A 16267-nucleotide genomic window follows, 5' to 3' on the forward strand; every position below is an offset into this window, starting at 1 on the left:
AAAAAAAAAAAAAAAAAAATAGGCGACACTGGGGAGGGGAGGAATTTTAATACAATTTTTTATCTGTGAGCCTAAAATTGCTCCACAAAAAGTCTACAGATTAAAAAAAAAATCCAGAACCCACCTTTAATTGACTTATCATTGAAATAATCTTCTAACCCTGGACTCCCTTGAGTATCAAAGAGACTCTGATTTACTACAGACACGGTTAGAATCTCTTCCGTTGACATTTCCATCAATTCATCTTCACCATCCAAACTTGACAAACCAATCAAATCATTATTGTTAAATAAACTTGCTCGAATTTTCTCAACTTTGGCTCGGGATCTTATCTGTGTGAATAGAGAACAGGGTCAGGATTTGAGTAGCACGACCAGTCATTCAGTGTGATTGAACTTCTCCCTCCCACCTTTTCCTGGAAACTCTCTATTGGTCTGGAGAGATGTGAGAGCTGCCCCACTTGGGTGAGCTGGACCTCCTGGGGAACTTTCTCCCACAGGCCAACAACAGCGACTTTTAGCAAATGACTCAACTTGAAATCTCTGCTGCTAAACCCCGGCCAGGTCTGTGAATCAGAATCTTTACTCTGATTCCCAGGGAGTAAAAATCCATGCCTGGCTCTGAGGAAGTCCCCACAAAGGAGGGTGATGGATTCAAAGAAGTGATTCTAGGAAAGAAATCAACTGGTTGATCCTTGAGCCCTCCTTGCAAAACCCGCTGGAGAGTAATGCATGCAAGCTTCCTATGCGTACTATTATACAAAAGTACAGAAAGGCTTTGATGCAGGATTTCTAAACAGCGAGGCCTAGGAAATACATGGGAAGTAGAAGTATGATTTGCCAGCATTCAGGTCATCTGAAACTCAGAATGGCAGGAGTCTATTTTCACAGTGCTCAGTGAACATCCCTTCTGCCAATGGCAGCACCCAAAAGAACCGAAGGCCACTCAAGAAGATATGATGGGGCTGAGTCAGAATGCACTGATGGCATCCACTCACCCACCATGGAAGGTCAGGCCCTGAGCCCTCTGCCTCCTTTATTTTGTGACATTGGACGTGGTACCACTCTCAGAGATGTCATCCTAAGCAGACTCACTGGTTCATTCCAAGGGCTGCCCCAGGGAGCCTTCAAGTGCTCCACCATTATCTACTAGGAAATAACTTTGGAAGGTTTAAAGAGGCTTGGGGGATTGAAATCGGTCATGATTTAGCGGTTGTGCGTGCCTGAGAGCTGTTACCTCCACGACTGCAAAGCCTTTGATGGGGCGCGCCACAAGGGGCTGGTTGTCCAGGGAAGTGACTGTGTACATGGAGCCCATGTCTGACACTGAGGCCGTCTCTGCATTGTCCAGGGGCTCGCCCAGGCTGCCCAGGCTGCCCAGGCTGCCAGTGCTGCACAGGGAAATGTCTAGGCTCTCCTGGCTGGACACCACGTGGGGCTCCAACAGGCCTGGAGGGATGGGCAGCTCGAGGCCAGCGGGCAGCGGATCCACAGAGAGGTCACTGATGGTCTGTGAGATGCCCTGGGAGCTGCAGATGGAGGCCTGGCTGGTGGAGGCAGAGGCGCTGATGCTCATGGCGGGGGTCAGGCTGCTGGATGTGCTGACCTCCATGCTGTCTGTGCTGGGGAAGGCCAGTGTCTTCTCAGGCTCGGCTTTCCCGTCCCCGCCCTCGGCCTTGTCTTTCGGCTTCTTGGGGTCTTCTTCCTGCAATGGGATGTAGATCTCATCTTTGAAGACCCCGCCATGGGCGTTGCAGGCCTTGCGGATGGCACCTCTGACCACACCCTCATCCAGGTGGGTGGGGATCCCGGAGATCACCAGCAAGCGGCTGTGGGCAGTGGGGCCCACCAGGGCCTGGCAGGCATCAGCGATGGCATCACTTGTCACGCCCAGCCCCTGTGGGTCCTTCCTGGTGAGGTGGCGGAGGATGATGAGCAGGGTGAGTGCACGGTGGAACCACAGCATGTCCTCGGGCTTGCTGCCTCCGATGCTGAGCACAGTGGGGTCTGAGTCCACCGTGCGGGAGGACTGGCGCTTGCCTGACGAGGAGGCCTTTTCCCGCTTCATCTTGACTTTCTTCCTCTTGGAGAGGAGGCTGGGACTTTGTGGGGTCTGTCCTGGGGAGGACGAGGAGGAGGAGGATGAGTCGCTGAGATTTGGGGCGGTTGCTGAGGTCACCCCGCTGGCTGTGACACTCATGTTAGTAGGCAGGGTCACTTCGGCCACCGCCAGGCACCCTTCCATAAGTGCATGAAAATATGTAGAGAATCTGCCCTGGTCGCCAGCCACCACCCCTCCAGAGCCCCTACAAGTGCTGCCTGAGACCCAGTTCTGCGTCTCCTCATCGTATAGCTTGTGGAGCTCTGACTGCAAGGCCATCAGCATAGCCAGGCAGGGGTTCAGCTGGAGAGCAATGGAAGAGGACAGGCCAGCAGGGTGCCGTCTCTGTTCCAGGGCATGCACCGTGCGCAGGAGCTCCGCCAGGAGATGGAAAACAAGCTCCTTTACGCAGGCCGCCATGTCTGTGGTCCACAGGAAGTTTCCTACGGCAAATGAAAATAACAGCAATTACTATGCAGCACTCCCTATGTTCCAGGCACCGTTCTGAGCCTGGATTCAACCCTCATAACAACCCTGTGAACAGTGACTATGCAATTCAGCTCCTTCTTACAGATGGAGAAACAGAGGCTCAGAGGTGGAGGCCTGGCTGGAGGTCACACAGCTACCAGAGAGCTAGGATTCAGAGCTGGCAGGTCGGCTCCAGAGGTGACAGCACACTGAAATATTATTCCTTTTAAACTCCTCTTTTAGTCCTGATTTTTGCCAATAAGAAAGCCTTTCTTTGAGGCTGGCATATTCTTTTTTCTTTTTTTTGAAACAGGATCTTGTTCTGTCACCCAGGCTGGAGTGCAGTGGCACAATCACAGCTTACTGCAGTCTCAACCTCTCAACCTCCTATGCTCAAGCAATACCTCAGCCTCCTGAATAGCTGGGATTACAGGTGTGTGAGACCACGCCCAGCTGATTTTTGTATTATTATTTTTCTTTCGTAGAGGCAGTTTCCATGATTTTGCCATGTTGTCCAGGCTGGTCTAGAACTCCTGGGCTCAAGTGATCCTCCCACCTCAGCCTCCCAAAGTACTGGGTTTGTAGGTGTGACCCACTGTGCCTGGACATGAGGCTGGCATATTCTTTTTATTTTTTTAATTAAATTTTTTTCTTTAATAATTTTTAAAGCTGCTTTGTTTTTTTGTTTCTTGAGACAGAGTCTGTCTCTATCGCCCAGGCTGGAGTGCAGTGGGGCAATCTTGGCTCAGTGCAACCTCTGCCTCCCAGTTAAACCTGAAGTAATTCTCATGCTTCAGACTCCAGAGTAACTTGGACTACAGTCGTGTGCCATGACACCCAGTTAATTTTTGTAATTTTAGCAGAGATAGGGTTTCATCATGTTGGCCAGGCTGGTTTTGAACTTTTGGCATTAAGTGGTCCACGTGCCTCAGCTTCCCAAAGTGCTGGGATTACAGGCCTGAGCCACTGCACCTGGCCAAGGCTGGCATATTCTTTTTTTTTTTGAGATGGAGTTTCACTCTTGTTGCCCAGGCTTGAGTGCAATGACACGATCTTGGCTCACCATAAACTCTGCCTCCCAGGTTCAAGCGATTCTCCTGCCTCAACCTCCCAAGTAGCTGGGATTACAGGCATGTACTACCATGCCTGACTAATTTTGTATTTTTAGTAGAGATAGGATTTCTCCATGTTGGTCAGGGTGGTCTTGAACTCCTGACCTCAAGATGATCCACCCGCCTTGGCCTCCCAAAGTGCTGGGATTATAGGCGTGTGGCACCGTACCCCGCCAGCTGGCATATTCTTTTTTTCTTTTTTTCTTTTTGGGTGGGGACACAGCCAAAGCATATTCTTAACAGAGTGAGCCAGAGTCCCAGTGCCTTTGACAGTGAACAGCATTCAGCTAGATTTTTGTGACGCCAACTATTTTCTTTGAATGTATGTACATATGAATGGATGGATAGATGGATTGATGAGTTGATTGAGACAGGGTCTCATTGTGTTGCCTTGGCTGGTCTCAAACTTCTGGGCTCAAGCCATCCTTCCACCTCAGCCTCCCAAAGTGCTGGGATTACAGGCATGAGACACCAGGCCTGGCCTGTATTTATTTTTATCGATATCTTTTAATTATGCCAAGGGATACTAATTTTGTATTTACAGAAGTGATGTAAAGGTTTCTTTAAAACTAAATTTAAATTTTAAAAAAGGAGGTGTTGAATGCAATAAAAACTGCTAAATAAATGCTGGCTGGGTGCAGTGGCTCAATCACGCCTGTAATCCCAGCACTATGGGAGGCCAAGGCAGGTGGGTCACCTGAGGTCAGGAGATTGAGACCAGCCTGGTTAACATGGTGAAACCCTGTTTCTACGAAAATACAAAAAAATTAGCCAAGTGTGGTGGCAGACGCCTGTAATCCCAGCTACTTGGGAGGCTGGGGCAGGAGAATCACTTGAACCCACAGGTGGAGGCTGCAGTGAGTCGAGATTGCGCTACTGCACTCCAGCCTGGGTGACAGAGTGAGACTCCATTTCAAAAAAATAAAATAAGTAAATAAATGCTGATAGGCACAATTTGTGGATGTGACAACAATCATATAATGGTGGCATGATAATGACTGAAGTTTGGGAAACACTGTCTAGAACCACAAGATGGACCATACATTTGTGCCAAGGTCTCCTTTGTACCAGATGCATATCTCATTCACATATTCATGTGACCTGGATCTCAGTGGAAAGAGAGAAAGCTCATGTATGTCAGACCTGATTAGGGATCATGAACATTTAAAGCCTGCATCCCACTGAGCCAGCTGAGCCCTCATCCTGCAAGAAAGCCTGCAGTTCACTACATCCAGATGGCTCTTGTACAGGATAAAAGATGACTGTCCAGGGGAATCCTAAGGGCCTGCTGAAGCTGATTTACTAAGTCCAGCACCTACCAATGAGGGGACCAAGCTTCCTGTTCTCTTAGGACTGACACTGCCTGCGAAATCTGGTTGGAAACGAGTTTGTGACTGTCCTGGAACGTGGGCTCTCATAGAACCTTCACAGAGGACAGATGTCCATGCTCCCCTCTCTGCTGGGGCACAGTGATGGGTCTCAGGTGCCAGATCTATTCATGTCACCTCAGTTGTCTTTGCTCTACCATTTAACATTCATGTAAGATGACCTTGGAGAGAATTCTTCACCAAAATTGCACATGGCGGCCTATGAGCCGAAACTCATTCTCAGGCAGTGTTCCCTGATTACGTTCCCCTGATCCACTCCCTGGGTGTTTTTTATTTTTTGCAGAGATGGGGTCTGGCTATGTTGCTCCATATTCTGAACTCAAGTGATCATCTTGCCTCAGCTTCTCAAAGTGCTGGATTACAGGTGTGAGCCACTGTGCTCTGCCCTCCTAGGGTGTATTAAAGAATTTGACTTGGTTGCCAACACGTAAAAATTGGGAAATTTACATAACATTTGGATTCCTGGATTTTCTTGAAATAAGAAACTACAGTTCTGCAGGAGCAGGGCCATGTTCTCCTATAGCAGCAGGTGACAGGGCAAGTGTCCCCTGTGCCTCCAGCTCACCAAAGCCCTTCCCCCTCCTCCGCCAACTTTCCTCTTTATTTCCCTCATTTAGCTTATCTGTTTGAACCCTGAAGGCATCTGAGTGTGAGATGTTTTCTTCCCTGCAACATTATGAAAAAATCCAAAAATACAGAAAACCTGATGAAATTATACAGCAAATACCTGTGTACTTACCACCTAGATTACACCATAAGCATGTTGCTATATTTACTCTACCACACATCTATCCACCCCTCTATTCATCCACAAACCCATCTTACTTTTTTATTATTTCAAAGTAAGTCGTGGACATCAGTATGCTTCATCCCTAAACACCTAAGCAGGCATATCATTGATTAAAGTTTAACATTTATTTAGAATTTGTTTTTTTTTTTTTTTTTTTTTTTTTTTTGAGACGGAGTTTCACTCATGTTACCCAGGCTGGAGTGCAATGGCGCGATCTCGGCTCACTGCAACCTCCGCCTCCTGGGTTCAGGCAATTCTCCTGCCTCAGCCTCCTGAGTAGCTGGGATTACAAGCATGCACCACCATGCCCAGCTAATTTTTTGTATTTCTAGTAGAGACGGGGTTTCACCATGTTGACCAGGATGGTCTCGATCTCTTGACCTCGTGATCCACCCGCCTCGGCCTCCCAAAGTGCTGAGATTACAGGCTTGAGCCACCGCGCCCGGCCTAGAATTTGTTGAGGCAAATTTGCATATGGTAAAATGCACAATTTTTATGTTTATCATTCCATGAGTTCTGCAACCCTTTTGACCCTTTGAGGAACTATGCAGTTATAACCTTTGATTTTGCAACATTGTTTACTTCCACAGCACCTTTCACACCTAAAGTTACAATAATGACTTAAACTTCTGTTTTAAAGTAAAGTGGATAAAGTTAATCTTATTTTTGTGGTTAGTTGCCCCTCCTCAAAATAATGAAAATACCTGCCAAATCATGGATTTGGGAGTATAGGCTGTACCTTAAGATCCATTCCCCAAGCCCACTTCAAATGACAGCAATCTGAAGGAGGCTACAGCTGCCTGGGCTACTGTGGCCACTCCCTATGCCACCTGGCAAGCTCTCTCAGGTACCATGCCAGCTGCACTCCCACCCTAGATTCCAATCCCCAGGGAAGGCAGCCTCACCTAGTAGTTCCACCACCTGCAGGAGGACAGATGTTGGAATGGTGTCAGGCTCATCTTCGGATTTCCCTTCACTGTCCTCTGATTTCCAGGAAAGCAGCTGCTCTGCAAAGGCCATAGCCAGTGGGAACTCCAGGGGCAGGGAATGTAACACCAGGACCGCTCCAGGAGGTGGAGACACCCCTGCAAGAAACACCCAGGAAGAACACAGGTGATTGGCAGCAGCTGATCCAAATACCCACAAAAGGACCTGCTGGGTGTGCAGGTAGAAACAGGGCTGGAGAGCCTACCCACTCATCTGCTTCAGGAGGAGAACACATAACTCCTGACACCTTGGACAGTGGGCTGCAGGGACACGAGGAGATGGAGGCCATCCTTCCAGGGAGTACACTTACTAGGGTGGGACGAAGGGCACGATGGGAACAGAGGAGGACACACACTTGTCATTCAGTTAGATACCAACCAAAATGGGAACAGTAAGTCATACTTTAAAAGATGCCTCACTGGGATATTCCCAGCTTGACAAAAAAATAATTAGTCCTTTGGTATGGCTGCAATCTCACTAAGACCATTATGCTTATACAGTGGACCAGCAAGGGGCCCCCAAGACTTAAGACTACTGGCACCTTGGATTTGATTCTCTTTTATCACCTTTTGTCACTGCCGTGAACTACGTGTGATCAAAACTGTCTACAGTGAAAGGAAGATGGTCCCAAGGCTTGATCCCCCTCACATCCAGCCCTGTACCCCAAACCTCTCTATAAATACCAGTCAAACACAAGCCAGGGCATCAGAGGCTTTGGACAAGTCAGGAGCAAACCACATTAGCTTGTGTACTTTGGGGTGAATGCTTACATGGTGATAATAGTGGAATGACAGAGATCCTGTTTTAAATGTAAAGTTTGAAAAACAGCTAGTATAGGCAAAATATGAAAAACAAACTAAAAAAAAAGACTGTAAAGTTGTTTAGCAATGATCAAATCACTTAAGAAATGTCCTTTCATTTCATTCCCTAAGATGCAGTGTCTCAAGGATTGGGGCTGTGGAGAAGCCCAGGCCCATCACTTTGGCTAAAAGTTCACGTGTTTTCTGTCTCTGGCAAACACGTGTCAGTCTTTTCCTGTCAAGCATGCTGAGGAGGAGCAGTGGAGGCCTGTGATGACACAGAGCCAGCAGGCCTTGGTGCATACAGAGGACAGGCAGTGACAGCTTCAAGGCATGCGGAGGCAGAGCCCTCATCTAACTCTAAAACCTTGGAGGCTTCAAAAAATGCCCAGGAGATGAGAGCAATCAAGCTCCCAGTTAGAGGAGGAGCAGACGCTCACAGTGGCCAGTGCCCCAGGGAACGATGTTGAGAACTGGGTTAATGAGAACTCAAGGAATGGCAACTGGTATTGTCACAGCCTGAGCCTGCTGTAAGAATATGATTGCTCTGGTTATATCATTCTAAACAGGCATATCTCAGCACACACTTGTGAAAAGAAAGGGAATCACTGTAGTCTGGACAGCATCTGCCAGGCCTTCCCTAAGCAGGAAAGACAAGTCTTTTAATTTACTGCCTCTAAAAGCAGCAGCAGTTTCTTTTAGAAGAAGTCCCAAGAAGTCCTATTCTTTATCAATACGAATTAGAACATGCAAGGTACAAAATTCATTGTAGCTTCAAAAAGAAGGCAAGCAGAGAATGATTTCTAGCTGTTCTCATCACCACGAGCTCCTGGAGACTCACCCAATTTGATGTGGACTCTGTCTGTGGAAAGAACCACAGAGGGGTACTGGTCGGCGGTGGGGGGAGGTGCGAGCCCAGTGTTGGCCGGGGATGCGTCCCGTGGGTAACAGGCGGCCTCAATAAGGTTCAGCTGGCCATTTCGCTTCACTTTGTGGCCAAGGCCATATACGAGCACCCGTGCCCATGGTGCCTTGTATAAAGAGGAGCTGAGAAGGAGGGATGGGTGTTAATACAGGGTCCAGGCACACACACAGGGATAGGCAGCACTGGCTTCTCACCAGGGGACATTAGATGAGAACTGGGCCCAAGTCATTTCCACCATACTTTAGAAAGTCATTCTTTATAGACTAATTCCCCAAACATAGAAATATGGAAAGAACTATAAGTCATTTGCATTAAAGAATCAAAGTGATTTTAATTGTTTTCCTTGGGAAGTTTAACCAGAATTCATTTAGCTTTCCTCTCCCCATCACCATCTTCTTAAGAACAGACAACTTACTCTTTGCGGAATCCAGATTGACTTTCTTTACAAGACACAACAACAAAAGCTGCCCCAGGAAAATTCACGTCCATGTTGACTTTGGATTCGGAAATTGGGAACTCTTCAGAGGGGAACTGCTCTGGTGCTGTCTGCAAAGAGACACTGAATAAGGAAAGCCATGGGCTAAACACAGGGACAGCATCTCATCTTCTCATCTCACAAGGCCCAGGAAATCAGCCAAACGACTAACTAGTCCTCTGGAAGGAAGCAAGCTACAGATGAGATAAAGCAGAAGAGCTTCTACGAAAAGGAAACAGAGAGGAATGGGATTCGGAGGGGAAAGGAGAGTCATTTTCAGCAAGCCAGTGAGACTCCCAGTTAAAAACGGTAACCACAGTGTAGGGACATTAGCTTTAGACTTCTACCTGCAGGAAAGAGCAGATCTGTTTTGTCAACTCTAAAAGGCTCTCCTCGCCCTGGTGCAGGGTCCGGGTGATGGCCACATTGAGCCACTCTCTCACTGTCTGGGAGTTGCCCTGGTAAAAGAGGTCCGTGGCGGAGCAGTTCTGGGAATGGATGCAATGCTGCAGAGACTGCGCCAGGAGGATTGAGCTGGAGCTAATGGTGCCATCTGGGGACAGAAAGGAAACAGAAGTTGACAAGAATCAAAGCAGCCAGTAGCTATGAGAGTCTAGGCAACAAACAATGAACAATCCATTCAGATACTCCACATGGGAGTGTTATCCTGGATACGATGTCCTGGATAACAGATGCCAGCAATCAGATCCTCTGCACCAGGATAGCTGAGGGGACCCAGGAGATCAATGGGCTTCAGACTTCTGCTTTCTTTTCAGCTATGAAACTGCTTCCTAAAATAAAATCTCACACAGAGGCCTGGATCTATGAAATAGATCAAATGGGGCTGCTTGGGTCCAGGGGTTCTCAGAGCCTGGCCTGTGTGACCACCCTGGCGCCTGCAGGGTACCTCAGGGCAAAGCCTGTAGAGAAGCTTGTTAGATCATCATGGCAAAGCTTCTGCCACCACACTTGATGCATTCCAGGTATCTAAGTTCTTGGGGTGGGCCGTGGACCCTGGGTACTCAAATGGGCCAGTAGAGGTGTAGTGCATATATGCCCTGGCTGGGTCAGACCCCACAGCTGTGAGCTGGAGGGCAGCTACCCAGGATGCTGACTGGGCTTGAAATGCGATCTGCAAGTGAGCTTTGAGGGGTGTCCCTGCAGCCTCATCTCTTGTTCCCATCTAGTTGCTGGAAGATCACGGGGGCAGGCTGGAGGCTGAGATGTCAGAGGAAGACAGAAAGGGCCTGTCAGTCCTGGACCGGGCTGAGGGTAGACTTATCACCTGGCATTCACTGGGGAGCACACATAGCTCTCATGCCAAGGGGCACACAGGCTGGCCTTTGGAAACAGCTCCACCAGAACTCATGATGAACCAAATAGGTCTGCTTTGGAAGACACTGATGACGGGAACATTCCCTTTCTATCTAATGTCAAATAGAATGTCTGGCAACAATACAGTGACCTGGTTTCCTAAATAATAGTTAATTTTCCTTGGTCCACAATTATCTTGGGAAGCTCGATGAATGCTTAACAGAGTAATGACTCAAGTGAGTAATCCATTACATTTATCTAAGAGTGAGAAAGCCCTGCCAGGAGAATCCCAGTTCCTGGGTGCAATTTCTCACGTGAGCCTATGCGCACCATGAGACACTTCTTGTCCTCATGTGGGGACTGATTACACTATGTACAGTGCCTGCCTGGTGCTGAGTTCTGGAGTGACAGCAGCAAAGCTAAGTTTTACCTGGGAGGGGAGGTGCAAGGAGCTGACTGGACAGCAGCTGCAGGTGCTCCAGGGTAATGTCCCGGATGGCAGGAATGTGGAAGAGGCGGGTGAACAAGTGAGGCAACTTGGGGGCGAAGATATTGAGTAGGGCCATGCGGCAGTACAGCCTGGCCAGCGCAGCCTCGCAGCGCAGCAGCTCCCTGCAAAGGAAAAGGTAGGTGAGATGTTCAAATCCCTGACTCTCCGGCCCCCACATCGCAGGTTCTGAAGGGAAAGGATCCCATGTCAGGCTTCTCTTCCAGCCCAATGTTCCAAATTCCAAGGGAGTCACTTGAATTTTAAGCAAAAGTCACATTTAGTTATATTGTTGTTTGATTTTTCCCAGCTCAAAAAAGCACTGTAGGGAAAAAAATAAAAATACATGTCCGCACAAAAACTTGTACATGTATGTTCATTGTAACGTTATTCATAATAGCCAAATAGTGGAAAGAACTCAAGTGTCCATTAACTCAATGGTAAGTCTATATAATGGGAGTATGATTCAGCCATCAAACAGATGAAAAGACTGACACATGCCACAACAGGAATAACCTTGAAACACCATGCTCACTGAAAGACACCAGATACAAAGGTCCATATATTGGATTCCATTTCTATAAATTGTCCAGAGGACAATGCTTAGAAACAAAAAATAGACTGGTGGTTGTCAGAAGACCATGGGAAAGGAGGATGGGAAATGACTGCTATGGGTATGGGTGATGAAAATGTTCTATAATTGATTGTGGTGATGGTTGGACAACTTTGTGAATATAACAAAAACCACTGACTTGTGTATTTTAAATGGGTGAATTGTATGGTATGTAAATTATATCTCAATAAAGCTATTATAAAAATACCATTGTGGGCATTTTTTTACATGAAGAATTTTTAAGGTGATCGGCATTCAACTTGAATAAGTTAGTGCCTAAGCAAGTCTTAGGAGTCAGGTGCAATGGCTTGTACCTATAATTCCAGCACTCTGGGAGGCCAAGGCAGGAGGATCACTTGAGGCCAGGAGTTTGAGACCAGCCAGGGCAACACAGTGAGACTCCCTCTCTACAAAAAATTAAAATTGCCCTGTAGTCTCAGCTACTCAGGAGGCTGAGGTGGGAAGACTGCTGAGCCCAGGAATTGGAGACTGCTGTGGGCTATGACTGTACCACCACACACCAGCCTGGGTGACACAGCAAGACTCTGTTTCTAAAAAAAACAACCTGGTCTAGGAAGAAAATTCTTGAATGAAAACAACAACAACAGCAACAACAAAAAACAACTTAGGACCCAAACTCACTCTGAACCAACAAGGGCCATTTGATATTCCTCATGACCCTAATTAAATTTAATGCTGGTGTATCATAATTCAAATTTAGGTGTAATGGCAATTAAAGAAACAACCCAACATGGAACACTTGATGAGTGTATATGCGAAGTGAAGATAAACAAAAAGAAGATGGCTAAGAAACTACATCATAGGTGGTTTCTTCCTTATCAACACCAGTCTGTGTGATTCCCATGCCAGGATAAACAATGACGCTCCCCTCCCTGTGTCCATGTGTTCTCATTGTTCAACATCCACCTATGAGTGAGAACGTGCGTCACTTCTCCTGTCTCCTCCCTCCTTGGAAGCCCGTCTGTTGGCTGCATTAACAAAGCAATGAGGACTACGACAGCAAAACTGGTGAGGATTGAATGGGAAAGCTGAGAAAACGGTTCTCCCCACGGCTTTCACCTCAGACTTCACAGGCCAAAGTTACCACGGACGGAGCTGTTTTTTCTTGGGCTTTTTTGAGACCGGGTCCTGTTGCCCAGACTGGAGTGCAGTGGTATGATCATAGCTCACTGTAGCCTTGACCGCCTGGGCTCAATCGATCCTCCCACTTTAGCTTCTTGAGTAGCTGGGAGTACAGGTATGTGCCATTGCTCCTAGCTGATTTTTTCTTATTTTTGTAGAGATAGGGTCTCTCTCTCTCTCTCTCTCTCTTTTTTTTGAGATGGAGTCTCGCTCTGTCACCAAGGCTGGAGTTCAGTGGCATGATGCCAGCTCACTGCAACCTCCACCTCTCAGGTTCAAGCAATTATCCTGCCTTGGCCTCCCAAGTCGCTGGGATTACAGGCATGTGCCACCATGCCTGGCTGATTTTTCTATTTTTAGTAGAGACAGCGTTTTGCCATGTTGGCTGGGGAAACTTCTAACCTCAAGTGATCCACCAACTTCAGCTTCCCAAAGTGCTGGGATTACAGGTGTGAGCCACTGTGCCCAGCTGAGACAGGGTCTCTCTGTATTGCCCAGGCTAGTCTTGAACTCCTAGAACTCAAATGATCCTCCTGCCTTTGCCTCTCAAAGTGCTGGGATTACAGCCATGAGCCACGCCTGGCTATGAGCTTGTTTTGGGTCTGACTTAAAGCCCCTGTTTGGACACTGTACACTGTTAATGCCTCTGAAGCCACTGCTGAGAGGCCCTATAGCCTCTGTTTTCCAAAATCCTATTTATTTATTTAAAAGCAATTTTTAAATTATTTTTATTTTTCTATAAAGACAGGGTCTTAATATGATGCCCAGACTGGTCTTGAACTCCTGGGCTCTAGAAATCCTCCCACCTCAGGGTCCCAAAGTGTTGGGATTACAAGTATGAGCCCCACACCCGGCCAGCAATAAAAATTTTAAAAAAATTAAATTTACCATCTTAATCATTTTTAAGTGTATAGTTCAGTAGTGTTAAATATATTCATTTTTATTTATTTGTTTATTTGTTTTTTTTTTTTTAAATTGCATTTTAGGTTTTGGGGTACATGTGAAGAACATGCAAGAACATTATTGCATAGGTACACACGTGGCAGTGTGATTTGCTGCCTTCCTCCCCATCACCTATATCTGGCATTTCTCCCCATGCTATCTATCCCCAACTCCCCACCCCCTGCTGTCCCTCCCCTATTTCCCCCCAACAGACCCCAGTGTGTGATGCTCCCCTCCCTGTGTCCATGTGTTCTCATTGTTCAACATCTACCTATGAGTGAGAACGTGCGGTGTTTTTCTGTTCTTGTGTCAGTTTGCTGAGAATGATGGTTTTCAGGTTCATCCATGTCCCTACAAAGGACACAAACTCATCCTTTTTGATGGCTGCATAACATTCCATGGTGTGTATGTGCCACATTTTCCCTGTCCAGTCTATCATCGATGGGCATTTGGGTTGGTTCCAGGTCTTTGCTATTGTAAGCTGTGCTGCAGTGAACATTTGTGTGCATGTGTCCTTATAGCAGAACAATTTATAATTCTTTAAATATATACCCAGTAATGGGATTGCTGGGTCAAATGGAATTTCTATTTCTAGGTCCTTGAGGAATCGCCACACTGTCTTCCACAATGGTTGAACTAATTTACACTCCCACCAACAGTGTAAAAGTGTTCCTATTTCTCCACATCCTCTCCAGCATCTGTCGTCTCCAGATTTTTTAATGATCGTCATTCTAACTGGCGTGAGATGGTATCTCAATGTAGTTTTGATTTGCATTTCTCTAATGACCAGTGATGATGAGCATTTTTTCATATGTTTGTTGGCCTCATGTACATCTTCTTTTGTAAAGTGTCTGTTCATATCCTTTGCCCACTTTTGAATGGGCTTGTTTGTTTTTTTCCTGTAAATCTGTTTCAGTTCTTTGTAGATTCTGGATATCAGCCCTTTGTCAGATGGGTAGACTGCAAAAATTTTTTCCCATTCTGTTGGTTGCCGATTCACGCTAATGACTGTTTCTTTTGCTGTGCAGAAGCTGTGGAGTTTGATTAGGTCCCATTTGTCTATTTTGGCTTTTGTTGCCAATGCTTTTGGTGTTTTGGTCATGAAGTCCTTGCCTATGCCTATGTCCTGAATGGTTTTGCCTAGATTTTCTTCTAGGGTTTTTATGGTGTTAGGTCTTATGTAAAAACAATTTTTTAAACAAGGTCTTGCTCTGTTGCCCAGGTTGGAGGACATCCTTGAATTCCTGGGCTCAAGCAATGCTCTCGCCTCAGCCTCCCAAGTAGCTGGGACTATAGGTGTGTGCCACCAAGCACAGCAAACCAAAGTCTTCTTTAAAACCACTGTGAGCACTTTAGCACAGAATACAACCTTGATGAACATCTGTGCTAGGACCAGAAATCCAACCACTGAATGAACACACAGATCTGCATGGCATGTTTCCTATGTTTTCCAATACTAAGACCACTGCATTAACACTGAGAGTAAATGTCCCACACTTGTAAGCTGATTGTAATTGTACAAGGACTTTCTTGCCTTCTCTCTCAGTTGCTAGTCAGCAGTCAACAGGTTTCGTCTATCAAAGATGTTTGCCAAAAAATATGACCAAAAGGCTTATTAAATAAAGCTTTAAAAGCTTTTAATAATATCATGTTGATATTCAGGCATGTATGTTTGGGGACCCTCTTCAGCACCTAGTTTGAGTCTACACTGTGTGTCAGGGCCTAGCTTAGGCAATGGGGACTCTAGCAAAGAATAAAACAAAACCTCTGTTTTTAGGAAGTTTATATTCTAGAAGGAAGGGATACATGGACTTTTTTTTTTTTTTTGGCTGGAGTGCTCAGCTCACTGCAACCTCTGCCTCAAGTGATTCTCATGCCTCAGCCTTCCAAGTAGCTGGGGGCATAGGCATATGTCACCGGACCTGGCTAATCTTTCATCATGTTGGCCAGTCTGGTCTTGAACTCCTGGCCTCAAGTGATCCGTCCACCTCACCCTCTCAAAGTGCTGGGATTACAGGTATAAACCACCAAGCCCAGCCCACAGGAACAAATGTTAACAAACAAGTGAAATAACAGCAGTAAAAATGTCAGGTTCTGGGAGAGCATTAAAATACTGTAATTTCACAACAAAGAGTACCTGGACAGTCAGTCACCTTAGATGGCGAGGGCAGAGCTTTTTGAAGAGGTAGGACTATTCACTGAGATCTGAATTACAGAAAGACAGCCAGGGGGAGCTCTGGGCCATCCCTAAAGAAGAAGCATACTTGCTGTGTGAGCACTACAGAAGAGAGGCCGCCAGGCTCAGAGGCTCCTGTGAGGTTTTGTGAGGCAGGTTAGGGTTTGAATCTATTTCATGAGAAGATCTGCATTAGAGGAGGGAGAGCTGATTTCTGTGTCTACAAGATTGCTCTGGCTGTTGTGGAGAGGAGAGCTGAGGCCTAGGCTGTTGTGGTGGAGGTGGGAATGGAAACTTGTGCAGATGGGGACATATTTTGCAATAGTCAACAGCACTTGCTGATAGCTTTCCTGAGCAAAAAGGATGGCTCGTGGGGCCCCTTCCAGATATGGGGAGGCCAGTGGCAGAGGAGAATTTGGGGGAAAAATTCAGATTCTACCTCACATGCTAGATTTTAGGGGGTTATAAGATGATTTGTGAGTTAAAGATCAACAAAACCCTATCCTTGTCTACCTCAGAACTTTTTTTTTTTTTTTTTTTTTTTTTT

The 16267-nt window shown here is 46.5% G+C and overlaps 1 protein-coding gene across 1 annotated transcript in view; it reads right to left on the reverse strand.

Annotated features, from left to right (window-relative positions):
* HECTD4 (HECT domain E3 ubiquitin protein ligase 4) overlaps positions 1 to 16267 on the reverse strand; it is a 232540-nt gene that overhangs the window by 23641 nt on the left and 192632 nt on the right. Inside the window, exons 55-61 of the mRNA XM_017540172.1 lie at positions 10790 to 10971; positions 9393 to 9598; positions 8986 to 9116; positions 8487 to 8692; positions 6764 to 6943; positions 1237 to 2543; positions 125 to 332 (exon numbers count right to left, since the gene is read on the reverse strand). Coding sequence (XP_017395661.1) covers positions 125 to 332; positions 1237 to 2543; positions 6764 to 6943; positions 8487 to 8692; positions 8986 to 9116; positions 9393 to 9598; positions 10790 to 10971 — 2420 coding nt within the window. The remainder of the gene's footprint in view (positions 1 to 124; positions 333 to 1236; positions 2544 to 6763; positions 6944 to 8486; positions 8693 to 8985; positions 9117 to 9392; positions 9599 to 10789; positions 10972 to 16267) is intronic.

This window comes from Cebus imitator, unplaced genomic scaffold (assembly GCF_001604975.1).
Source record: "Cebus imitator isolate Cc_AM_T3 unplaced genomic scaffold, Cebus_imitator-1.0 Scaffold8, whole genome shotgun sequence".
Classification (NCBI taxonomy): domain Eukaryota; kingdom Metazoa; phylum Chordata; class Mammalia; order Primates; family Cebidae; genus Cebus; species Cebus imitator.